Below are 26,863 nucleotides of genomic sequence, written 5' to 3' on the forward strand. Positions count from 1 at the left end.
TTTATGAAATTCCTAGGACAGGACTTTAGGAATTTTGATTCTCTCTACTACATTAGCATGAGGGAATCATGACCAAGGAACTTGATATTAAACTAACCTAATAAATTAGTTTTTTTTATGCCAACTGTGGACAAGCCAAAGGTGATGCTTAATTTACTCCTGTGAACCAAATTTTTAGCTCTTTCTTGTTGGATTTCCTCCTTAAAGACTACTATTGTCACGAATTTTTATTTTGATTTTCAGAAATTGCCCAGGTTATCGCATCTTATACTGCTACTGGACCTGAACAGCTTACCTTGGCACCCGGACAACTCATTTTGATCCGGAAGAAGAATCCAGGAGGATGGTGGGAAGGAGAACTTCAAGTTAGTTCCTATATAATTTGTGTTAAACATCATTTGCTAATTCTAACACAAAAAAATTCTAAAGAGAGAACCCAGTTGAGTATATGTTCTCCCCCAAATATCCACACATTTTAAAGACAGAACTTATGAGCTCATTTTAAAGCCAAAATTTTTCCCTCCCAATCCAGAAAGATTCAGGACTTGGCCTTAGACACTTCCTAGCTATGTGACTCAGGGGCATGCCACTTAACCGAATTGCATAGCCCTTGCTGCTCTTCTGCTTTAAAACTGTTACTAAGACAGAAGGTGTGGGGTTAGGAAGGAAGGAAAGAAGGAAGGAAGGAAGGAACAAAGGAACGAAGGAACGAAGGGGCAAAGGGGCAAAGGAAGGGAAGGAGGGAGGCAGGGAGAGAGGAAGGAAGAAAGAAAGAAAGAAGTAAAAAAGAAAGAGAGGGAGGGAGGAAGGAAGAAAGGAAAGAAAGGAAGAAGGAAAGAAAGAATGAAGAAAGTAGAGAGAAAGGAAGTATCTGAGACCAGATTTGAATCCAGGGCCTCCTGTCTCTAGTCCTGGCTCTCAGTCCACTGAGTCATCTACCTGCCTCTTTCATCTCTTTTTTTCTTCAAATGCAGAAAACAGTTATTTATTTATTTGTTTGTTTGTTTGGGGGTATTTTTCCATGGTTACATGGTTTGTGTTCTTTCCCTCGCCCACTTCCAGAGCTGGCAAGCAATTCCACTGGGTCATACATGTATTATCACTCAATACCTATTTCCATATTATTCATTTTTATAATAATCTTTTAAAAACCAAATGCCCAAATCCTATTCCCATCTAAACCAATGACAAATCGTATGTTTTCTTTCTGCGTTTCTACCCCTACAGTTCTTTCTCTTGATGTAGATCCTCCATCCCTTTTTTCAGTATGTCATTTCCTAAAACAAAAAGACAAATTCAATTCAGCACATATTTATTTACACACTACATAGAAGACACTATGCTAAATGCTGATCAAAATATGAAAGATGAATGAGAGACAAGGTCCCTACTCTTATGGGGAGTCCAGTCTAGAAAGGTAAAATAAGATCTGTATATAAATAACTTTAATACAGAAGAGTATCAAAGTGTGAGAGGTACAAATATAATGCAAATGATTCTGAGGAAGACCAGTTTGTTAGAGTTCCAACCTTATTTGATTAGTGCTCCAGTTCTAGTCATACAGTAAGGGAAACTACTTTCATGAGTGAGAAAGACTTCTGGATACAGAACAAAATAGGGAATACAGCACAGATTTCAACCAGCATTCCCTCCAGGAGTGACTGTTGTCACTCATGTTCCCGAATTATCAACCTGAACATTCTTGAATCACCCCAGACCTGTGATTTCTGATTTGTGAAGACTTTGTAGAACCCGTCTGTGGGAATGTGTAATGGAGCTCTGAGGGATTCAAAACCTCTCTCTTAGGGAGAAAATTTTATACTCCAAAGGAGGGCTGTCTGGAAAAGTACTTATAGTAAACCCATGACCCTTACTAGGACCCTTACTATGGCCTTATGGAATATCCTCGGGGAAAGCAAGTCCTGGTCCAAAGTGTTATCTCTTTGCCCTCTCTCCGAACGGAAGGAGGCAGGAGCTAAAGGAAGCTGATATCTAGGAAACAGAAATAAGCAAAAAGCAAAATTTAAGATGTATCTTATCTCTGGGAATTATTGGAACTGGGGGAGGGTTGAAGGGGATGTTATTGGCAACCTAGGACAAATGGAATGTGCCTCTCACACCAGTGACTCATGGAATAAGTATAGAACTTAGACTTTTTGAGTCAATTTATAAGTCAACAATCTACTGATGTTTTCTGCCATCCAATCCCTTCATGTCTTCTATCTAGGTCCTGGCTCCAGCAGTCACTTTATTAGTCAACAAAGATTTCTTTAAGCATGTATGTTCCAGGAACTGTGCTAGGTGCTGGGGACACCATGACAAGAATAAACAGTTCTGGGAGCAGCTGGGTGGCTTAGTGGATAGAGAGCCAGGCCTAGAGATGGGTGGTCCTAGGTTTAAATCTGGTCTCAGACACCTAGCTGTGTGATTCTGGACAAGTCACTCAACCCCTACTGCCTAGCCCTTAATGCTCTTCTGCCCTGGAATCAATATATAGTATTGATTCTAAGGTGAAAGGTAAGGGTTTAAAAAAAAAAAGAAAGAATAAATAGGCCCTGTCTCCAAAGACCTTATATTTGAAAAAGGAGAAAACATATACATGTAGATAAGCATTTTAAAAATATAATCAAAGTAAATTTTTATAGGGGGGAGGCACCAGCAATTAGGATAATCATGAATGGTTTAAAATGTAATAAATGCTAAAATAATGCTTTAAAAATCCGTAGCTTAATGACATATGACTCTCTTTTCCTTTGATAGCATTTAGGGGACAATTGGGATAGTTCCTGTTATCTGAGCCAAAAGTGGCCCTTTATCCCATTTATGCCTTTGATAGCTGGTACAAACAATTGGGTGTCATGGTTGAGAGATGACTAATCCCAATGGAACTAGTATGATGCACCTAAAGAAAGACTATTCTAACTCTAGCCTGAGGGGTTACATGTGAAAATTCTGGTAATAAGGGAGACAAGAAAGGAGAGGGGGAAAAAAAAGATGATTAAGAATTTTTGTGTGTGTTATTTTAAGAATTTTATAGTTAATGTTAGGGACATATTTCTTCTGTTCTCAAGGTGTGCCAATGTTTAACACCTGGCTAGACACATTTTAAATTTAGACTGCATTATTAACATTTTCTCCATCATTTTCTTTAAAGTCTGTATAGTCAACAAAACAATAAACCAAAACCTGATTTGTAGCATTTACCAGTTTCCAAGATGTAAATGGTCACACTGAAATTTTAACAACTGAGTCAATTCCAGATGGCTTCAGCACAACCTCTGCTTGTTCTCTACTTCTTACAACCAAGGATTCCCATGATATGGATGTTTTAGAAATATTCTTTTCTTTTAGATTACCTTTTCCAATTTCACTTTAGACTTGCAATTTTTTTTTCCATAAACAAACTAGAACTACCTAAAAGATTGCTAGAGAGCAAATGGGAGCTTTATTAAAGGATCAGAAGAATTTTCTATGGAAAAGTCAATACGGGCAATTTTATGGTGCCATTGATTGCATTCTGTCAGGTTTTGGTCTATATTACAAACTAACCAGCATTGTTTTATTGGGCCTAGTTTCTTTTGATCATTTTTCAAAATTGTCAGAAAAATCCTGTCACTACCACATTTGTTAGTCTGGTCCTCTAATCCTTTCTTCTTTGCTTATCTGTATTGGCTTAGTACTGATTCAATATTTAGACCTGAACAGACATGTTCTAAAGGACCATTATTATGGCTTCAGCATGCCTTTCATTAATATTTCAGTAAGTAGTTCACATTTCTCCTTCATTGGTGGGATAATAATGTCTTAGCATGATTACTATATCAGAAATAATATCCTTCTTTTTATCAGTAATAATTTCTAATGTCAGTTTGATCTGCTTATAGTGGCTACTTATCAGGCATCTAATCTAGTTTGTAATCCCCCAAATCAAAAGAAAATCACATTTAAATAGTAAGAAGCAACTCTAGTCTTAGTAGATTCTACTTTCTATATGAGGTCTCATTGTTTATGTGTGTAGATGACAAGACATATCAAACTATGTGTATATATTTTATGCAATGGCTAAGTTATCATGTTACCACATCAATATTTGCCAGTGTCTAGTTAATTTTTATCTGTATTACTTAGGAGACAATCTACCCTTTGTATCTGCTAAGCTTTGCTGCCTCTCCTAAACTTCCATTTCTTTTCCTTTCTTCCTAAATATCTATCCTCACATCTTATTTATAATCCATAATTCCACATAATCATAATACCATAATAAACAAAATATCAGTTGAATAAATTATCAGCAAAAAATCAAGTAAATAAGAATCAATATGGGGAAGCAGGTATGTGGCTCAGTGGATTGAGAACCAGGACTAGAGAGGGGATGTCCTGGGTTCAAACCTGGCCTCTGACACTTCCTAGCTGTGTGACCCTGAGCAAGTCACTTGACCCCCATTGCTTAGACCTTATCAGAAGGCTCTTTTTCCTTGAAACCAATACACAGTATGATTCTAGGATGGAAGGTAAGGGTTTTAAAAAAAAGTCAATGTGGTATAGAGAGCTAGTCTGGAAATCTGGTTTCAAATGAAGTCTCTGGACAGCCATTTCACCTCTCAGGGTCCTAAGAAACTCTCAAGGTAATAAATGCCAAATAGGTATGAATTTATTTTTTAAGCAGGTTCCTTATTAAGAATTCCTTATACCAGTAAAATTACAGGTAAGATTAAAATATATATATTACACAGAATATACTGATATAAGAGCAGATAGAAAAACTTAAAATTATTAAATCAACAAATGGATTATTCCAACCACCCATACATGAGTTCTAGTTGTATAAATTATAAAGATAGTTCAAATTTTAGCCAATCTGCATTCATATTTCTACAAAAGCAATCACAAAATTCAGTCTACAGTGCAAGCAGTTTGTTCTGGATTAAAAACTCTCCATTTTTCCTTTTTAAGGGCTTATGCTAATTATTCTAAATACTGTGTAACTACTCCAATTATGCTTTTTTTTTAAAGGCCAGGTATTTTCCATTCCCTATAATACCTAGAAATCATTCTGTCTTTCTGTTTTTTATCTTTTCTTTGCCTCTCTATCTTTTTGTCTCTCTGTCTTTCTATCTCTCTCTCTCATACCCACTCACACACAATTCAAAACCAGGCTAAGGTCACTTTTCTGAACTATCAGAAGGAGAAATCTGCAAAATACTGGAAATTTTATGCTCTTATTGCCAGACAATGAGTAAAAGGCTCCAGCAGACCTGAACTGTGAACACTCTTCTGCTACTTCTGGTTAAAATAGATTACATCACTTACGGTCATATAACTTCTTTCTAGGTCTATGGTTGTATTTTGCTTCTACCTTCAAAAGTGATATAACTTCCTTTTAAAGGTCTGCCAACAAATAAGTCAGTTTGGAAGAGTAGCACCTGGTGTTGAACAGATTGAACCTCTACAATGAGTCCGTGTGACTTATTGGGAACTACGGTATTTGTTCAAGAAGAAACAATTCCATTTTATAGCAGAACATTCTTACTGAAACTACCAAGAGGAATCAATTGTAGAAGAGATGTATGTTCCAGGCAGTAAAAGAGACAAAGAGATAGTCACCAGAAGGAGAAAGCAGTTTCAAAGAGCATGACCCTTGGCAGTAGAGAGTTGGGATATGGAGAAGAGCTGAATGTAGGAACCTAGTTTTAAAACCCTGTACAGAGTGAAAGAACTTCCTGACCCAAGTACTAGGAATTCTGAGTAGTCTTTATCCACCTGTATCCTACATATTTCACTGTCTTTATGCCTTAAGCTTGAGTCCACTCTTGCCATGAATGCCATACATATTTGTGGGGGAGTTTACCCTGAATTTATGGGGGGAATGTTTTATGGTGCTTTTACTATTTCATAAGTAGTAAATACCATTAGTACATACTTTTTCATAAACAGTTAATTCTCTTAACTATTTCATCTTAGTAAATGCCTTTTCCAAAAGGTAATTGTCCACTGGCTGATTATTAAAGGGAGGCACACTAATAGGAGCTCACAATTATTAAAACATATTATCCCATACATTTTCCCCTAAAAAATGAGGTAACTTGGGATCCATCCTATGAGTACAAGTTCAAATTATAAGACTCCCAGAGAGATGCTTATGTATGGAAAAAATTTGTCATTATATACAACATGCCATGCTTAGAATCTTTTTAATGGGTTCATTATTTTATTGATATTGAGACCTCCTGCTGAGGAAATTCCCTCAATCAAAGCAGACTAGAAATTTCTCTTAAATGTACAATTTTGCCCACTGTCCATTGCACCGTGTTGCTTCTGCTTAAAGAATATTATAGCTAATGTTAAACTGACCCAAGAAGTTCTCTAAGATTGAGTATTCCAGAGAAGTTGCTAGTCTGCTTTGATTGAGGTGATTTCCTCATCAGGAAGTCTCCACATTAGTGAAATCACAGCCCCCTTTAAAAAAAAAAAAGATTCTAAGCATGACACATTGTACATGGAGCAAATCTGTCTGTCCATAATCATGAGATTCTTGCAGTTTGCACTTATACTCATGGGATAGATTCCAAGTGAATAGCCAGTGAATTACCTGAAATAAATAGCCAAGTGACCAAAATATCAATGATAATAGCAGTGTGTAATATATAATATAACAACACATTTAAATATTTACGAAGCATTCTCCTTACAATTTGGTAACGTAGGTAGTACAAATGGTATTATTCCCATTTTATACTTTTAGAAACTGAAACTCAGTTGTTCAGGTGATTTATCCAAGGTTATATAGCTAGTAGGACAGCTAGGTAGCTCGATGGATAGATTGCCAGGTCTGGAGATGAGAAGTCCCGGGTTCATATCTGGCCTCAGACACTTTCTAGTTGTATGACCCTGGGCAAGTCACTTATCCCCAATTGTCTAGCCCTTCTCTTCTGCCTTAGAATTGATACTTAGTTTCAATTCTAAGACTTTAGAAGGTAAGATTTTCAAACCAAATAAAATGATTTAGTTAATAAGAGGCAAGACAGTATTTCAAACCCAGGTCTTCTGATACCAGGTTCAGTACTCTTTCTAGAACAAACATTCAATCAACAAACAAGCTTTTATTAAGTGTTTATTATATTCCATGCACTGAGGTAAGCACTAGGAATGTAAAAGAAAGACAAAAAGCGTACCACTCTAATTTGAGAAAAGGCTTATTTTCAGCCACCACAAAAGTTTCTGAAATCAAAATGGAAATTATCCATGTAATTACTTCAAATCATGTCAAGATTGGCTGCTTTGTAGTTTAATCACATGAAAGATTGCTTCAAATCACTAAAATTAAAAAGAATTCAAATGAAAACAACCTTGAGATTTTAACATAGAGTCTGCCACAAATTAGCAAAGGTGATAATAGGTTATTCCATATCTGAAACTTTTTAATGTGTTTATTTTTTTCTTAGGCACGTGGGAAAAAGCGTCAGATAGGCTGGTTCCCAGCTAATTATGTAAAACTTTTAAGTCCTGGTACCAGCAAAATAACTCCAACAGAGCCACCTAAGTCAATAGCACTACCTGCAGGTAAGTAAGAGATGTTTTAATACAGTGGTTCCCAAACTTTTTTGGCCTGCCGCCCCCTTTCCAGAAAAAATATTACTTAGTCCCCTGGAAATTAGTTTTTTAAAACATTTTAATAGCAATTAATAGGAAATTGTGGCCATCACCATCCCTCTGGATCGCTGCAGCACCCACCAGGGGACGGTAGTGTCCACTTTGGGAATCACTGCTTTAATTGAAAAATACTTTTATCTGAAAGTTGATTTTTCAGTTTAGAGTCTTCATAGTCAAAATTTTCTCTTTCTCTATCAAAGTGTTCTCTCAGCATTTTTCACTGCTATAGGACCTGAGAAGTTTTGTCCTATACAGTAGAATAGTGCCTTTGTTAGAATAGTATTCTAGAAAGAATTATACATATTTTTTACATTAAAAGTGGTGTTATTTATTGATTTTCTTCCAAGTATTTAAATTGTGGTTAGGAGGGCATGGGGGAAGGTGTAGTAAGGAGCAAGAGGTAAGAATTTTTAAAATAATAAATGTCAGGAGAAGATGATCCACAATAATAGCATGACATACTTTAAACATCCCATAAAAACCAACAAAGAAAAATAAAAATAAAATAAACAAGCAAAAACAACAAAGAGAAAGTAAATAATTGAAAGTTCAAACACACAGAAAATTAAAACAAATATTTTTTCACAAATAAAGAACAACAAACAACAACAAAATAGATGGCAAATCCCCAACCTAAGAATACAGACCATAGTAAATCAACATATAAATTGTACTGTAACTAGACCATCATCAAAGATCCCAAAATGTTGTCCATGTGTATCTGGATATAACATAGATCCATAAAAACTTAAGAATAACATTTGAAGTTGATGTCTTGGTTCCAATTACTTATAACCTCTAAGCTGTATGAAATGAAAAGCTTTCACTATGTAGAGACCTCAAAGAAGACATCACAATCATGCAGACCAGAATGAGTTGTATGCCATTGCTGTTGACATTATTCTGAGGATGAGCCAATAGAGGATAGGTTTATATTATAATATTTTAGATTTATTTTATCTACCAGTACAGTATAGTTTGTTGTTGTTGTTTTTTTTAATTAAAGCCTTACTTTCCATCTTAGAATCAATACTATGTATTGGATTCACCAGCCCTAGACCTGGCTCTCAGTCCACTGAGCCACCTAGCTGCCTCCACAGAAATAGTCTATAGAATGCCTTAATGTTAGTGCCTTCCTTCAGGTGATTATCTCTAATTTAACCCGTGTGTTGCCTGTTTAGATGTAGTTGTTTGCATGGTGTCTCCTCTGTTATATGCTGTGAACTGCTTGAGAACAGGACTATCTTTACCTTTCTTTTTATATCTTCTCTATGGGATATAAAAAGCTTCACATGTTGTTAATTCACTTAAGACATTTAAGCTCAATCATTTAAAACTTCATGACCCCATTTGAGGTTTTCTTGGCAAGGATACTAGAGTGGTTTGCCATTTCCTTCTGTAGTTCATTTTACAGATTAGGAAACTGAGGCAAACAGGGTTAAATGACTTGTCCAGAGTCACACAGCTAGTATGTATCTGAGGCCAGATTTGAACTCACGAAGAAGAGTCTTCCTGATTTCAGGCCTGGCATTCTTATCCACGGCAACACATTAACCAACACATTCAATATAAGAATAATAGCAGGAAAAAGATTTGTCCTAAGACTGTTTATGTCTGAATTTTATTTAAAAAGATGAAGATATGTTAGCCAATGGTAACAGTAATAAAATAATAAATATAAGAGCAAGTTAATTTGCTATAAAAATGAAAAATGATAACAGTATATTATATATTTATATATATATTTGACATATATATGTAATTTAAACAATGCTCAGAGCACCTGAACTTTCCAAAGTAGCAGAAGTCAGAGAAAGAAAATAAATATAAAGAAACCATGTGGGATATTCTGAGAGATTTCCTCATAATATCAACCGCACATTCGAAGAAATTAATAAAAATTTACACAGGTGGAAAAGCTCTTGACAAAACTAAATAAAAGAATGACTTAAAGGAAGGAAACAAATCATGGGATAAAATCAAACTGAAATTAGAAAATGCTAAAAAAAAGTAATTCCACAGAAATAATGAAAAAAAAAATTAATCTTAAAGAATTGCCTAAAACAGAGATTTCAAACTCAGCATCCAAGTAGCCTACAAAATTTCCAAGTGAAGCCAGAAACAGTTTAAAAATTGGAAGAGTACCTGAGTGGCTCACTGAATTGAGAGTCAGGCCCAGAGATGGGAGGTCCTGGGTTCAAATTTGATCTCAGAAACTTCCTAGCTGCATGATCCTGTGTAACTCATTTAACCCCCATTGACTACCCCTTAACGCTCTTCTGCCTTAGAACCAATACACAGTATTCATTCTAAGATAGAAGGTATGTTTTTTTAAAAAGATACAATTGGGAAATGTTTAATAACTAAATAAATACGATATGCCTATATATAGTAGCAATTTGTGGTTTTCTAAGTCCATCTGAGGCTCATAGGGATCTGTTCCTGTTTGAGTTGGACACCTTTGGTCCAGAGCACTGAGAGGATTATCCAGGATCATGCAACCTTTTTGTTTTAGAGGAGGAACTTGAACTCAGAACTTCCTGGCTTCAAGGCAAATTCTCTATATTGTGCTTCCTCTTATACAGAGAATACTATATGGAAAATACAAAAAAGAATTTTTAAAAATTGAATGAAGCAACAGCAGACCTCCTGTCTTGGAAAATAATTCATGCCTGATTAGAAATATAGGTAAAAAAAAGACTGAATTATCAAAATTATTACAAAATACATAGACCTTAGATGGAAAAGACAGAACCTCCAAAGTGGCAGTCTCAGAATTTCTGATAGCTCCAAAAATTTAGTAAAGAAAGACTTCTGGACTTAGGGTCAAAGAACCTGGGTTCAAATCCATTTTCTACCATTTGTATAACCTTGGGAGTGTCATTTTAATTCTATGAGGCAGCTGTTATGTACAGTGGATAGAGGAGCCAAATCTGGAGTCAAGAAGACCTGAGTTCAATTCAGGCCACAGATACTTACTAGCCCTGTGACCCTGGGCAAGTTGCTTAATTTCCAGTTTCCTCAGTTTCCTCAGCTGTAAAATGAGGATAATAGCAGTACTTCCCTCATACAATTCTTGTGAAGATCAGAAGTGATGATATTTGTAAAAACATTTAGAAAGATTCTCAGTATATAATACTTTCTTATTCTCTCCCTCCCCTAATAGGGACCTCTTTTCCCTTATCTTTAAAATGAATGGGTTAGACTACATGGACACTAAGTTCCTTTCCAGCCCTAAATCTATACTCCTATGAAAATTTTTTTCTCAGAAAATGTGAGGGAAAAATTAGCAAAAATATCTATCAAAGGATAAAGACAAAGAAGTGTAAAGACTGTAAGGAAATATGAGGTGAAATATCAAATATAACAATGAAAAAGAAAACTGCTTAAAGATTTAGTCAATATAGTGCTTTGAGGGTTCTTATGTTTTGTTAGACTCAGGTTTATCTGGTAAGTGGAAACAAGCACTACCAAGTCCCCAAATCCACTGTAAAACAATAATTTTAATATTAAAATGACATGATAGATGGAACAGTGAGGTGGCTTATAGAGATACAGGCCTGGAGATAGGAGATCCCAGGTTCAAATTTGACCTCATACACTCCCTAGCTGTGTGACCCTGGCTAAGTCAAATGCCTAGCCCTAACCTTTCTTCTGCCTTGGAATTGATACTTGGTATTTGTATAAATAGAAATTTTGTTCCTTTGAACTACATCTCCCAGCATCCCTTTCACCTTTCATCCCCAAGTAGTGTGCTTGTGTGCTTACGTTATTTGTGTATAGTTGTGTGTAACCCCTCCCTGTTCCTCTTTTTTTTCCCATGCAGGGCTGGGAAAACAGGTTTTACTTGGGCTTTTGGTTTTGTCTTTTATTTTCCTTTACTTCAAGTTATTATTAATAAATATTTATAAAATATAATACTTGGAGTATTCGGATATTAATTTTTAATCTTACATATTGATTCTAAGACAGAAGGTAAGGGTTTTTAAAAATAAATGAATACATTTTTTAAAAGATGACATAGTTTGCATAAATTCAAAGCTACATTGTTACATTTACAAAAGTCTCTTTGAAGATAACGTAATGTAAATAATGTAAAACCTTATTTTTATGAAATTTTCTTTCTTTAGTTCTTTTTAGCATGTTTGGTTACTTTAAAAAAAAATCATTTTGGTTCCAGTTTGCTTATATGCTTGATTCATTTTCCTAACTTGAATTTATCTTCTTGAACATAATTGTATATAGCCTCTTGCCGTTGGATTGTGTCCTCCTTGCAAGCAGAGGCTGTTTCATACCTTTCTTTTTATACCCTGGAATTAGCACTTGGCCTGGCACATAGGAGGCACTTATTTAAGGAGTTGTAGGCAGAAGACCCTGGATTAGAATCCCAGCCAGTTTCTGGATAAACCCTTCACCTCTTTGGCCTTTAGTTTCCTTCTCTGTAAAATAAAGAGGTTGTATTGGTTGGATATTTAGGTTCTCATCCAACTCTTAACTCCACGATCAGTATTGCCCCCTAAGCCTCTCCATTTATCTTACAGTGTGCCAAGTGATTGGTATGTACGATTACACTGCCCAGAATGATGATGAGCTGGCATTCAACAAAGGCCAGATCATCAATGTTCTTAATAAGGAAGATCCTGATTGGTGGAAAGGAGAAGTCAATGGACAAGTGGGACTCTTCCCATCCAATTATGTGAAAATGACAACAGACATGGATCCAAGCCAGCAATGTAAGTAATTTTATTGGCTCCATTGCTCTGTGATATCTCAACAGTAAAACATGCAGCATTGCTATGATTCTGCTATAATTTGCAGAACTCAAAGCTAGAACCATTGCTGTATTTGCAAAAGTCTCTTTGAAGACCTTCCATAGTGCAAAACCTTATTTTGTGGGATTTTTTTTTTTTAGTTCCATCCCCCTTTGTAGCATGTTATCTTTTTTTTTTAAATCATTTCAGCACCATGCTGTTTACATGCCTGATTCATTTTCCTAGCTTGAATTTTGCTCATTGTTTTGTTTTGCTTATGTGTTGTTTTCCTCCTTTTTCTAGGAATCATATGTTGTCCATCCCCCACTCAGGCTTGAAAGTCCTCAAAGAGACCCACTATCCCATATCACTGCCCAGAGGGATGATGGGAGATGCAGCCTTGATCATGTGACTTCCAGCATGATCATCTACTGCCTTCTGAGTAGAAGAACACACTGCAGAGCAGTTTACCTCATTTTACATTAGTTGCATGTGATCGCAATGTTTGAGTTATTATTTACAGATATAGAAGCAAAAAATTACAAAAATACACAGGATAGTGGGTCCTTTTGTGGCTTTCGTAGTTACTGGAACTGATTTTTTCCCCACCTTTGCACAGGTGTTTTCAATAGTTTTCAAATTATTTTTTAAATGTATATTTTAGCCTTTTCATAGAAAAAATAAATTAATCTACTTCTTTACTGTTTTGGTTTTGCAAAAAGACCCACTATCAAGGAATGCTGCATGTGCTATTAAAAATGTTCCAAATATCCATAAATCTGAGACTTTTTTTTTCATCTTGTCCAGTGTTACTGATCAAAATGTCTTTTGTTTTGTTTGGTTTCCTATTGCAAAGGTACAGGTGTTAGATGAAGTTTTAAGGAAATTAAGAATGTGACCAGTTAAAACAGAAATAAGGAATTTTTTGCTAGTTTTTGTATGTTATCAGGTATACCTTGTTAAGTACGTTCTACATCCTGTACAGATGAAATCAATTTCCTTCCATGGCAAAAGATAGTACCCTTGTATGATGCTGTAATCAGGTTACCTTAATTTTATTTTGCACAGTTACCCTGTAGCTCCATGAGGAAGCATCTCTGGTTTGGTTTTGTCTCAGATTTATCTCATTGGGGCGTCTTTTGTTCCCTGGGGTGGGAGGAAGGTGGTGTGCATTTTCTTATCATAAATCAGTAAACTACATCCAGATGGCTCTTATCATTAACATCCCTGATCTCTTTTTAGTCTCTGTTACATGAAGTTTTATTATGATTACTTTTCTATGACAATGGAATGACATCTTTTGAACAAGTTATTATCTTGACAAGAAAGAATGTATAGAAATATCCCTGCAATTAATTTCCAGTGTTTACATTTTTTTAACTAGACTGTGGAATTTATATAGATTAATATTAAATGGAGCTTAAAGTCCATTTTATGTAGTAGATGTACTCTAGCCAAAGCATGTTTGTCTTTTAAACATTAGTCTGAAGCTCTTATTAAAATGCCTGGTGCTGTCTGCACAGCAAGGAAAAAAAAGCGTCTCAAGCACAATATATCGGTTCTACTAATGACTTTTAATATTTCATTATCTTATGTTTTTTTTGTCTCCTTTTCTTCTGAAATTCTATGCTGACAGTATTAAAAGATTCCTTTTCCATTTGTGGTGCAGATAATGAGGGATGCCCCTACTCAATGATCTACACTTCAGTATTTTAATGGATATGAATGTAAAATATATAACTATATAAAATCTGCAGCTTTAACAACTGTAATACAGGCTTTACAATTAACTTCTTATGTAGATAATTAAATTCTTCATATAAAGGTTAGATCCACATGGTTTTGTGTTCTTGCTGTTGAAATCTACCACTGCGTAAACCATGGTAAACCAACGAATGGTGCAAACACTTGGCCTGTTTCCTGGTTACTAATGATTATTTACTCAATTTGAAACCCAGACTTAATCAGATTCTCTTGAGTGACATTTTGCAGTTTCATCTTCAAGTCACATTCCAGTCCACTTCTCTGGGAATTACTTTGTATACAAAAGATGACACTTAACACAGGAGAGACAACCCCATCGTAATTGTGCTATCAAGGATGAGAATTGCTGAATCGTTGGCAGTGCCATATGTTATGTCATTCTCGTTGTATTTTGGGATGTGATGTGACTAGTAGCCGATTTAAATCTATGTTACAAGCAGCCATGGGGCTTTACTTTATATCTTGACTGTGACAGAAATATAGAAGGTATTGTTCCAGATCGGTTACACAGACTACTGTTGCTATGCACATTTAAGTTACCATTTAGGCAACTGAGCCCACTGTATCTTCCTAGAATGGTGGTCCCAAGAATATGTCTACCACAACAATAGCAATATATCTCTGGACATTTGCCTTGATTGCTTGACTTGTAACATATATTCATATTTATCATGGGCTCTGGGGGATACAAAAATGAGTGAGAATAGTTCATATTTACTTAGCTTTTTAAGCACATTATTGTGCTTGCCCCACAATAGTTCCACGAGGTTGATAGTATAAGTGTTATCTTCATTTCGTAAATGATAGAAACTGAAGTCCAGGGAGGTTAAATGATTTGCCTGAGTTTACAGAGCTGCCTGTAATCAAACTAAGGTCTTCTGTGCTCCTAGAACCAGTGGGAAATCTGTATTATCTCTTGATTCCCTCCTGCTAGTTAATTGAATCATAAATAACTCCCAAAGGCACTTTTTAAAAAATGTTGAATTCTTACCCTCTTAGTATGGACTCTAAGACAAGGTTTGCAAGGGCTAAGCAATAGAGGTTAAGTGACTTGCCCACAGTCACAGTGCTAGGAAGTATCTGAGGTCAGATTTTGAACACAGGTCTTCAGGACTGCACTCCTAGCTTCCCCTCCCATGGGCTCTTGTACACCCATTGCCAACTTCTACAGGGGAGAAACTTCTCCAGCAAGCCTCATTGCTTCTCATAAATCCTGAAACTCCATGCTATCATATACTTGCTTGAAGGAGTAGAGTAAGCAAAGTAATTACCCTTTAAATTTTTTTTTTTACTCCAAGAATAACTTTTAACCTTCGCTACTTAGGAAGAAGCCTACTAGGTACAATGAAGAATGAGCATTTTATGCCTTCTGAGTTTGTGATGTTGGCAGCAGCAGTACCCCAGGAGAGTACTCCTGTTAAAAGGACAGATCATTTAAATGGGTTTGAAATTTTGCCCTTTGATGTGTGTCTTCAAATCTCTTCTCCCTTCCTCTTATGGTTAGGAATGATATAGTTAATGTGCATTCATGTATATCAAAAATAGAGATTTCACTGTGTAAAGTTTTTTTTTTATGATATAAAATTATACTTTGCCTATCTTGTACCATATGGCTTAAACACATGCGTATTTTACACTTTGGTCACATGCTTTAAATTTGATATTGCCATTCCAGATTTGTGTCCATATTGTCTACACTTTGGAACCACTTACTACAGCTTCTATTAATTGTGTTCTTAGAATTTTAAAACCTGATCATGAAAATTTGATCAGCTAGGGAGAAAAAAATCATTCTACTTTTAAATGAATAAATAAAACATTACTAAATGTCTTTCTTATTCCAAGTATGTAAGAGTATGAAGTATTTCCTTGATGACCTTATTAAGCAAAAAAAGCTATAGTCATGAAGTCACTGAATTTGTCTTGGTTTATTTGGGGAATGTGTTTTCATTTAAATAGATGTATCTAACCTTGGTGTCATCCTCAACTTCTCACTCTCACTCCATATAGCCAATCAGTTGCCAAGTCTTGTCAATTCCACCTCCACACCATCTTTTTTCATGTCTTTCTTCTCTTTACTCACGTGGCTGTCACTAGTTCAGGGTTCCCTCACTTCTCGCTGGATTTTTGCAGTCATCTCTTATTTGGTCTCTTTGTCTCTCCAACCCATCTTTGACATAATTGCTAAAGGAATTTTCCTCAGGTCCAAGTTGGGCCCTGACTTTCCTTAATAAAACTTCATTTACAAATAAGATGAAATGTAAATTCCTCTGTTTGCCATTTAAAGCCTTTCATAACCTGATGCCAACATACCTTTCTTCCTAGCCTTATTAAACATTACTCCCCTCCATGCCCTTTCTGATCCATCCAAAACTGCCCTTTAAAGACTCAATAACAGTAAACATTGTTCTTTACACAAAATACTCCATCTTTATGCTTGGACTAATTGTCTCCCACCTCTAGAATACACTCCCCCCTGCTTCACTTCTATCTTTTTAGAATCTCTGATTTCTTTCAAGGTTCAGCTCAAAGATGGACTCCTATAGAAAGCCTTTCCTGATCTCCTGGCTACTAATGCCCTTCCTTCCCCTCTCCTCCCCCCATGGACTTATTTTATATGAAAAACAACATGGTGTATTGGATAGAAAGCTGGCCTCAGAATAAAGAAGATCTAGGCTCAAGTCCCACCTTTAACACATATTGGTTAAGAGACCCTGACTTAACTTCTCAATGACTCAGGAAAATCTCTGTTCCTCTAAATGGAAGAGAAAGTTCTACTCTGCACTGATGAAGAAAGCACCTCACCAGTATCCACATATAATAATGAAATCACAGATCTCATTAAAAAAAAAAAACCCACCACAAAGATTCCTCCATACCTGCACTATCTGGATATTTTATCTCTTATTAGAATGTAAACTCTTTGAAGGCATGGACTGAATTTCTTGGGGGAGGGGGTCTTTGTTTCCTCACCATCTAGCACAGTTCTTGGCAAATAAGGTTCTTTTAACAAATATTTGTGGATTATAAATAAATTGCTTATCAATTTTTGATGCAACAAAACCTCTCCTGCTCTAGAGGAAGAAGAAACTGAGGAATCCAAATGAAGACCTTTACTTGCATAGCTGTGCATTTTTTATATAAGTATCACAAGATTGGATCCTGGTTTGAGAGGGCAGAAGTGTACACTATGAATAACATTACATATATGTAAATATATATATCACAAGACCTTATCCAAACAGCATGGTATTGATGTCATTCTGAGTTGGAAAGAGTTCCTATGAGATGATCTTTTTTTAAGAGCGTTATATTCTATCCTTGTGGTTATGACATTAGACATGTGTGCAAATAACTTGGGTTCTGAGATGTTTTGGGAGGGTCAATTGTACAGTTTTGTAGAAGGAAGGATTGGGGGCGGGGGAGAAAGCAGCTAGCTGACTCAGTGGACTGAGAACTAGGCCTAGAGATGAGAGGTCCTGGGTTTAGCACTGCATATTAAACAGTAGATACTACACAAAGCTTATGCCATTACCTTTGTCCCTGTTCTATTCCTCTTTATTTGTCTGTTTTCAGCAGGAACCATAAAAAGTATTCTTTTTCTTAAACCTCCTCTTCTCTTCCACCACTAAATAAGAAGCCCAACAAGCTATATTGGAAAGCCCTTTAAACATAGTATGTCTACTGAGAAGATAGCACTGGAATTAAATCATGCCATCTGCAGAGGATGAACTTTCTCCCAGTCAGTTACTAATGATGGAAGGGGAAAGGATTCTAGTGAAGATTCCTGCTTTCATGTCTGAGCTTTGAGCTGGAGTCAGAGAAGTTTTGTTGTTTTTTTAAACCCTTACCTTCCATCTTACTGTGTATTGGTTCTAAGGCAGAAGAGTGGTAAGGGCTAGACAAAGGGGATTAAGTAACTTGCCCAGGGTCATTGCCCAAGGAAGTATCTGAGGTCAAATTTGAACCCAGGACCTCCTGTCTCTGGGCCTGGCTCTCAATCCACTGAGCCACCTAGCTACTGCCCCCCCCCCCCCAGAAGAGTTTTTAATGTTATAAAGTTAAAGATAAAGATTCTTTGGCCAATAGTCTGACCCAGAAATGTACAGGAAGAATTTTATCCAAAATCTTGCTCTATCTTCAGTCATCATTTTTGATGATTTCAGTATTCACCTTCATGATCCTTCTAATATAAAACCCTGTCTTGACAATTTGTCACCTTTCTCTCTTCCCATGACCCCTATCTCCATCCATTTGACTTAAGCCACCCACAGTGATGATCACTCCTTAAACTTCACCAACACCAAATATTGCAACATCTTCACTGTCTAGAACTCTAAAATTCTCATTCTTGATCAGGCTCCTGTCCTTAGTTTTTTCCCATTGAAGCATTCTCCCTTTTTCTCTCCATCATCATAACTTCTAGTCCCTTAATTTCTGTTGTACTAGACAGTGTGTGCTCCAACTTTTGGATCTCCAAGATACCTTTGCTCTCTTAGAAATTATTGAGGATGGGGGAAGCTAGGTGGCTCAGTGGATTGAGAGCCAGACCTAGAGCCTGGAGGTCCTGGGCAAATCACTTAACCCCCGTTGTTTGGTCCTTACTATTCTTCTGCCTTGAAACCAATACACAGTATTGATTCCAAGACAGAAGGTAAGAGTATTTTTTTAAAAAGAAGGAAAGAAAAAATTATTGAAGACCCCAATGAGCTTTAGTTTGTATGAGTTATATATCAACATTTACTATATTAGAAATATAAACTGGTAAATTTAAGAAATATATAATTCATTTAAAAATAGCACAAATCCATTATAGGTAAATATAACATTTCTATGAAAAAATAAGAAGTGTGGCATTATTTTGCATGTTTTCCAAAATCTCTCTAATTTCTGGCTTATTAGAAGACAGTTGGATTCTCAAATATGCTTCTTCATTCAATCTGTTGCATAAATTGTTTTGGTTGAAAGATAAGAAGACCAGCTTCACACAAATATGTAGTTGGAAAAGGAATAATATTATTTTGGAAATAGTTTTGACCTCATGGACCCTCTGAATGAGTCTAAGGGACTGTCAGGGATTGAAGGAATTTCCTTTGAGAAGTTGTCCTAGACCATCACACTTTTTCTTCCTAGACATTGCTTCCTTCAGAGTCAATCATTTCAACAATGCTTGCTTTCATCCCCTGCATTCTTGCTTATATTTTTTAATTTGTTTTAATTTTATTGTTTATTCCTGAATCTAAGAGGCTTCTGTGTGCCAATGCTAAACAGTGAGATTACAGAGAAAGGCAAAAGCATGGTCTCTACCCTTAAGGAACTCACATTTGAATAGGAGAGAGAGCATGTAAATAATTTTACTTGTAATATACATAAAATGAAAATGAAAGATAATCTCAATGGAAAAGTCACCTTCACTGTTAGGCTGAAGAAGGTATGCTCATAGCTCATCAATTGAGCACTGATGGAGGTATTAGAGGCAACTAGATGATACAACAGAGGTAGCTAGGTGGTAGTGAATAGAGTGCTGAGTCAGGAGTGAGAAAGACTCATCTTTCTGAGTTAAAATCTGGCCTCAGGTACTTCTTAGCTGTGTGACCTTGTTGGCTTTAGTTTCCTCAAGTAGGATGAGCTGGAGGAGGAAATGGCAAACCACTCCACTATCTTTGTCTAGAAGACCCTAAATGGGATTACAGAGAGTTGGACACAATTGAAAAATGACTGAAAGATGATGCAGATGAGCTCTGGACCTGCAATTAGAAAGACAAGTTTAAATCCAGTCTCCAACACTTATTACCTGTGTGACCCTAGGCAAGTCATTTAACCTCTCTTGGCCTCAGTTTCCTCATCTGTAAAATGGGGATAATAATAGAACCTCCCAGAATTGTTATAAGATTCAAACGAGATATTTGTAAAGTGTTTGTTATATGGTAGGTACTACTATCTACTATTAGTAAATGTTCTCTTCTACTAAAAAACCATGATAACTCAAATTATGGTATCTATCTTTAGGCACTCATTGATGCACACCATTTTTTTCCTTAATCTCTCAGATATAGTCAATATCACACATCCCACAGTAGTTATTCTAAACCTCAAATCTCCAGCTCTCTCACTAAATCCTCTACTTTATTAGTAGTTATGCTCTTCATTTTCTCAGTAAAACAGGTATTGCGGTTGTGAGATCTCTCAACTTTCACGTAATGATAATCCATTTGACACTTGATTACTCTCCACTTCTGGTTTAGGTTTCATGACACCATTCTTTCCCACCATTCCTACTACTTATCTCTCCAATCCTTCATCTCTTTCACTAATTCACTGGCTTTTTCCCTTCCTAGATGTGAAAACTTTCTGTATACACTATCTGGCAATTGTATCCATGCCTCTGACTTAAGAGATTACCTCAATGCAGATAATTTCCATCTCTAATCTAGCTTCAAATTCTCTATTTCCAATTCTGTATTTCCAGTTGTCTGCTAGACATTTTCACCAAGAAAATTCATCTAAATCTCAAACGCAATATATCAAAAACCAAACTCATTGTCTTTCTCTTGGCTTATCTTATTTCTTTTTATGCAACTACCATAATTCCAGTCATGTTGGTTCAAAATCTCAGCATCCTCTTTAATCTTTACCTCTCCCTCACCCTCAAATCAATTATAAAGTCCTATTGATTTTACTATCACATATTTTACATCCCCTCCTTTACAGAGCGGCCAACACCTAGCAGAGGCCCATTACCAGTGTTATCTAAGTTTTTGCTACAGGCTCCTAATTGGTCCCTCTTGATTCTGGCTCATTCCTTTCTAATTCATCCTCCACATAGCCAACAAAAGGATCCTTCTAGTAAAAAGTTCTAGCTATGTTATTCTCCTATTTAATAACAACAACAGCAACTTTGAGTGATTCCCTATTTATTGCCCATCAGACAAAATGCAAACTTCTTAGCCTGCCATTTGTTATGGCTAAAACTCTGGCCCCAGTGTACTTTTCCAGTATTATTTTACATTATACTGCTGTGTTCAGTTAAATACAATTAGTATTTGCTTATTGTATACTATGTAGAAGGACACTATGCTAGTTACTTATGATACCAGGACAAAAGGAAAAATAGCTATTGTCTTCAGTTAATGATCATTCCCTAATTATCTCCAAGTTCAGAACTCATCCCTCATCCTCTTGATATGTTAAAATCCTTTCTACAAGGCCCAGCTCAGATACCACCACCACTTCCTCCAAGAAGACTTCCCTGATTTTTTTCTCCTCTCCTTAGGAAGTGATCTCTCTTCAAGGTTTTCCTTGAACATTTGTTTTTAGCCTAGAATATTCTACCTTTTATCTTCCTCATTTGTGTATTTTTTTGTATCTATTCTACAAGGAATTTTCAGTTCCTTGGGAATGAAGGCTATGTTTTATTTTCTTTTTCTATACCCATCAAAGTGCTTAAAGCATAGAAGATTCTTAATAAATGCCTGTTGATTGATTGGTTGATTTGCATCCTTAGTCCTTAGTATAGTGCCTTCTTAAGAAGTGTTTATTAACTTTAACTGATAGCAACTGATGAATGGTTATGCCACAGGAATGATTTTTAATCTATCAGATATATATAGTGTCCTGGTTGAAAATTTCTGAGAATGAAATGAGTGATTAGGGTTTTTTGGGGGATGGAGAGATTTTATTTTTACTACCTTGTTAATAAATTCTGTTCATTCTTATTAACTGGAAGAATACCCAAGAGCTTTGATGTTTTATTGAAACTGCTTAGAATTTGAAAGATTTCCTTCAAACCAAAAATAGTTCCTTCTCTTGCTCCCATTCCCCAACCCCAAGTTTTGTTATGATTTTCCCTAAAATTCTTCTTGGTTTAGGATTTTTAAAAAAAATTTTAAGGAGCTCATTCAGGACTCTAAGATAGAGAAATGAAATGAGACAAAAGAGTTTTATAGGAATATTCAACCCAATAAACATTCATTAACTGTTTACTTTGTGCTGGGGATTAAATTAATAAAAAGAAAGATAATCCTTGTCCTCAAGCTTACAGCCTAATTGTTACGATTAAAAATGATGAAGGCAGATATTAAAAGGGAAAATAGTATTTTAATAAAAGCCATTGCTGATAGAGATAAATTGACCACACACCTGTAAGAAATCTCTGGCGCCTCCGCCATTTTCTTCCATACCTTCCCTACTCCTCTCTGTCCCCCAGGAGCCCGCTCAGGTAACCAAGAGGCCTTCTCCAGGCCGCCCTCTGAATTTAAGCTGCCCTATATGTTTGGGGACGTCAGAGAGGTCCCCACGTCCAAAAACCGGAAACCCATTGGATCACAGGGAATGTAGTCTTAGAGTCCCCAGGTGTCCATAGGAAGTTTGTAAGATACTTTTAAATGGCACCTCCCTGAAGGGAGAAGACAATCCCTTTGTTGGGAGGCAAGGAAGGAACTACAGGGTGTGGAGACATCTTGTTCTATGGAGTTGAAATCAAGGCAGAGCAGAAGATTCAGGGTGGAGTGAGCCAAAAAGTCCTCTATAAAGGAAGGCATTAGGAGGAGTTTGGTGCTATAGCCCCATCCTCCCAAATGGTTGGAGGCAATCAGAGGGGAAAGAAGGCTGGTGGATGTGGTGTCAGCCAAGGCTTGAGTTAGCAATGAAATGATGAGAATAGAGGTAATGGGTTTAATCTGTGGGTGAGAGAGAGTAGGGGAAAGGAGAGCATCTTGTTTTATGGAGTTGAGACTGGGCAGAGCAGTAAATACAGAGAGAATATCTTACTATTTTCCCAGTGATGTTTTTGAAACTCAATATATAAAACTACAAACTTATACAGCTAAAATTGAGGAATATTTATTTCTGTTTCAAAAGGTTTACTTCACACAGAAAAAAGATTTACTGCATGATTCCTCTAGTAAGCTTCCCAAGGCAATAATAAAAATTGATAAAATCAAAAGAGCCAAGCAGGAAAATTACCTTATTTAGCATAGAGACAATAAAAAAATAGTAAGATTAAATGAATATGCTCCAAATCGTCACATAAGCCAAATTCTTCAAAGAAAAGTTGGATCTAATTACAAAAATAAATGGATAGTAATACAATAATAACTAATTTTAATTTACCTCTGTTAAAACTTAGTAAGTCCAAAAAAAACAAAACCCAAACTTCTAATAAAAAAAAATGGTGTTAAACAAATTGTTGAATGAACTAAATTTTATTTACCTATGATAATTTTTAGGTTATAATATTAATATGTATTGCTCAGCATGCCAAAAGACCTTTAAAATAATCTTATGCTATGGCATAAAGGAATCATTAACAGATGTAAAAAGGTGTCCTTCCTGGATTATACCAAAATTAGTAGTAGTAATAATAGAGTGTCTGTGTGTGTGTTTTTAAGTGCCTCTTGTGCCCTCCAAGTTGCACCCTAGATATTTCTATATCTTATTTATTCCTTGTGTTTGGTTGTCCCTATTTGCAGAGATAAATATTAAAATATTAGATGGAGTGAGGTGGAGCAAAAAAAAAATGAAGTCATCTGACACTGAATTCTGTAAACTCACATCTCATTAACATAGTAGCCACAACAAATTTTAAAAATCAGCTTTGTTAATCAGATTTTTATTTTTTAAAAAAGATGTCTTTTAATGACTCCTTTATCATTCTATCCTTTCAATCTCTCTCCAGATTGAATAATTAAACAAAAACATCTGGCACAGTGACCACATTTGACAATGCTTACAATATTCTGCCCTAGTATTCCTTCTCCACCATCTTTGCCATAGGAGGAGTTATGTTCCATTATGTATTCCTTGGGACTATAATTAATAATTAGTTTTTCAATTTACACATAAACGGATTGAGATGTTAAGCAAGTGCTTTCTTTAAAGACCATATTGTGATCCTGGAACCACAGAACCATCCACTGATTCCAGATAATTGGTTTCCCTTTTAAATCTGTTAAACTGCTGTTCTGCTAGTTACTCAGTAATAGCAGAAATCACCACCTGCTTATAGATTTCTGTGGTCCATATCTCTGATGTTTTGTTTTGTTCAAAATTTGACTGGGGATGGCTTTAGTTTTTATTACTTATAATCTGGAAGATCTCTGGCCTATTGAGAGAGAGATTTTTAAAAAAAATGCACTTTTATCTTAGGAATTTAAGATATGTGGATACAAGGTAAAGAAAGTGAAGAACTTAATCTTTGCTGAGGATCCTAAAATCAAGTTACCTCGTAACTTTCGGTTTTCACCATTGTATTAAGAAAAAAGTTCAGGACCTAACAGGAAACATTCTTTCATGGATCAGTATTTGAAGGAGGAATGATTACCTATGCAGGCAAATAGATATCAGACATAAATGAGATATTTATTTAAAGGTAATTGGCACCGCTACACACACACACACACACACACACACACACACACTTTTAAATTTATTGCTCAAGAATTTTTTGCAATTCCTTTTCTTCCTTTGGACTGTCACCTGTGTCAAAGCAAGCAGACTGACCCACAGAACCAGATTTCCATGTAGACTTTTCACTGTTGGAGTGAACTGCTTTCTCATGACTGATGGTTGGGTAGCCAAAAGGGAATTTGCAAGGCTTCTAAATGTCATGTGATGTGGAATGTGTTGGCAGGCCTCTGAGGACTCTATGATAAACATGCCACAAATATGTTAAATCACTCAGTCCTTTATTTCTTATGATTGTATTCTGTGGTTTTGCCAAGAAAGAATAAGATATTCAGGCCAACATCTAATACCTTTTCAAACAATTAAAACGATTGCTGTTATTGCTAAGGGAGATACACTCCTGGCAAGCATATCCCCAAGTTCTGTCTCCACAGGGCATTTTTCTGAATGGTTAAGTTATTTCTTTCTTCTTCCTATCACACACACACAGACACTCTGTCTCTCTGTTTCTGTCTCTGTCTCTCTTCCCAGCCAGCATTTCTTCCCCTTAAATTTAGATCAGTTAAGGGGAAGACTTGCTGTTACATTTAGAGTCTGAACTAACTCCTAGTCTAGGAGATTCCCAGTGGGAGTAGCATCTTACCAACCCTCTAAGAGTTCATACCTAGAAAAGATCATCAATGTTAGAAAACCTCTGAGGACATCTTGGCTTAATTATAACCCTATGAGGGATTTGACCGATTCAGTTTTCTTCAAGATTCTCTAAAAAAGACTCTTTAGAGTCCTTTGAGCCTGTTCTCTAACCTGAGAACAATCCCAAAGACTAGTATTTGGGCACCTACTTTGGAAGTAGCCAAGTAGTCTGACTAAAGGGTCATGTATTATTGTGAGGCTATCTCTCTTCCATACATCTCTTTAAATGGGGATGTCAGAAACAGCATATTAACAGTGATTTCTGTTATCTATGTTGTGTTACTGTATCATTATTTTCATTCCTCATAAACTTTTCCTTTGTCCCTAGTTGCTTACAATATAAAACCCAAACTCACCTAGCATTCAAAGCCTTCCAGAGTCTGTTATCAACTTATTATTCTAGTCTTAATATTCCTTGACATTCCCTTTGTTCTAGGCAAGTTATGGTAGTCTTTCCTTCACATATACCTGGTATTTCTCATAGTTGCCCTTTTTCAGAAGGAAGGAAAAAAGGAAGGAAGGAAGGAAGGAGGGAAGGAAGAGAGGGAAGAAATAGGAGAGAGGAAACATTTATTATTTATTTTGTTCCAGGTACTCTGCCAAGTACTTTATTTTTATTTATTTAATTTGAGCCTCATAAAGGATCAAAGGAGAGGTAGATAGTATAATTATCCTCACTTTACTGTTGAGGAAACTGAGATAGCAGAGGTCAAGTGACTTGCCCAGGTTCGCACCGCTAGTACATATCTGAGGAGGGATTTGAACCCAGGTCTTCCTTTGTAACTACATCTCCTGTCTTTTCTCATCCAGAATGGTTTAATCTTTTTTTTTTTTTTAAACCTTACCTTCTGTCTTAAGTGACTTACCCAGGGTCACATGGCAAGGAAGTATTTGAGGCCAGATTTTAACCCTGCATTTCCCATCCATAGGTCTGGCTTTCTATCCCCTAAGCCATTTAGCTTCCCCCAGAATTATTTAATCTTTTTGCCTGTCCCAAACCTACCCAGGTTAAAGATCTAGCTCAGATTCTACTTCCTCCATGAAGCCTTACCTCTAGGTTCGGTGCTTCTCTCAACCCTTCTCCTCAGCCCCCATCTCTACACTGGCCAATTGATTCTCCAGAGGACAGCTAGCTACTTGACTCTTTAGGGTTTTAGGCAAAACCCTAAATGATTGAGTTTGGATTCTCTTGTATTAGAACTCACAAATCTTCCTTCACCAGTGTTTCTTCCCTCCGTGATTATTTACTTATCTCAAATAGAGGAAGTAAGATGTAGGAACAGTAGGTACAAAACATGCTTCTCAAATCAGGTACACACTCTCCCACAAGTGCATACAGAATCCAGGAGACTGTGGGTACCTTAGAGCACAGGTGGCAAAGGGGAGCAAATCACAGCTTCTAGAAGTCCTTTTCTCCCTTTTGTGGGGTTTCATGAAGTTCTCCTTAGTTAAGGTGAAGTTTTCTTTCTTTTTTCCCCCAATCTCCTTATAGAATTCTAAATCTTCTTTTTGTCAAGTGTGTCTACTTTGATGTAGACATAGCCATCAGCTGTTTCAAGGACACTGCCAGGATGACCTTGGAAAATCCAAAATCTGACAAC

The 26,863-nt window shown here is 36.2% G+C and overlaps 1 protein-coding gene across 1 annotated transcript in view; it reads left to right on the forward strand.

Moving 5' to 3' along the window:
- Nucleotides 1–26,863, forward strand: part of ITSN1 (intersectin 1) — a 289,966-nt gene that overhangs the window by 199,782 nt on the left and 63,321 nt on the right. Inside the window, exons 27-29 of the mRNA XM_044670233.1 lie at nt 244–365; nt 7,443–7,560; nt 12,192–12,383. Coding sequence (XP_044526168.1) covers nt 244–365; nt 7,443–7,560; nt 12,192–12,383 — 432 coding nt within the window. The remainder of the gene's footprint in view (nt 1–243; nt 366–7,442; nt 7,561–12,191; nt 12,384–26,863) is intronic.

Source organism: Gracilinanus agilis, chromosome 3 (assembly GCF_016433145.1).
Source record: "Gracilinanus agilis isolate LMUSP501 chromosome 3, AgileGrace, whole genome shotgun sequence".
NCBI classification, from domain to species: Eukaryota; Metazoa; Chordata; class Mammalia; order Didelphimorphia; family Didelphidae; genus Gracilinanus; species Gracilinanus agilis.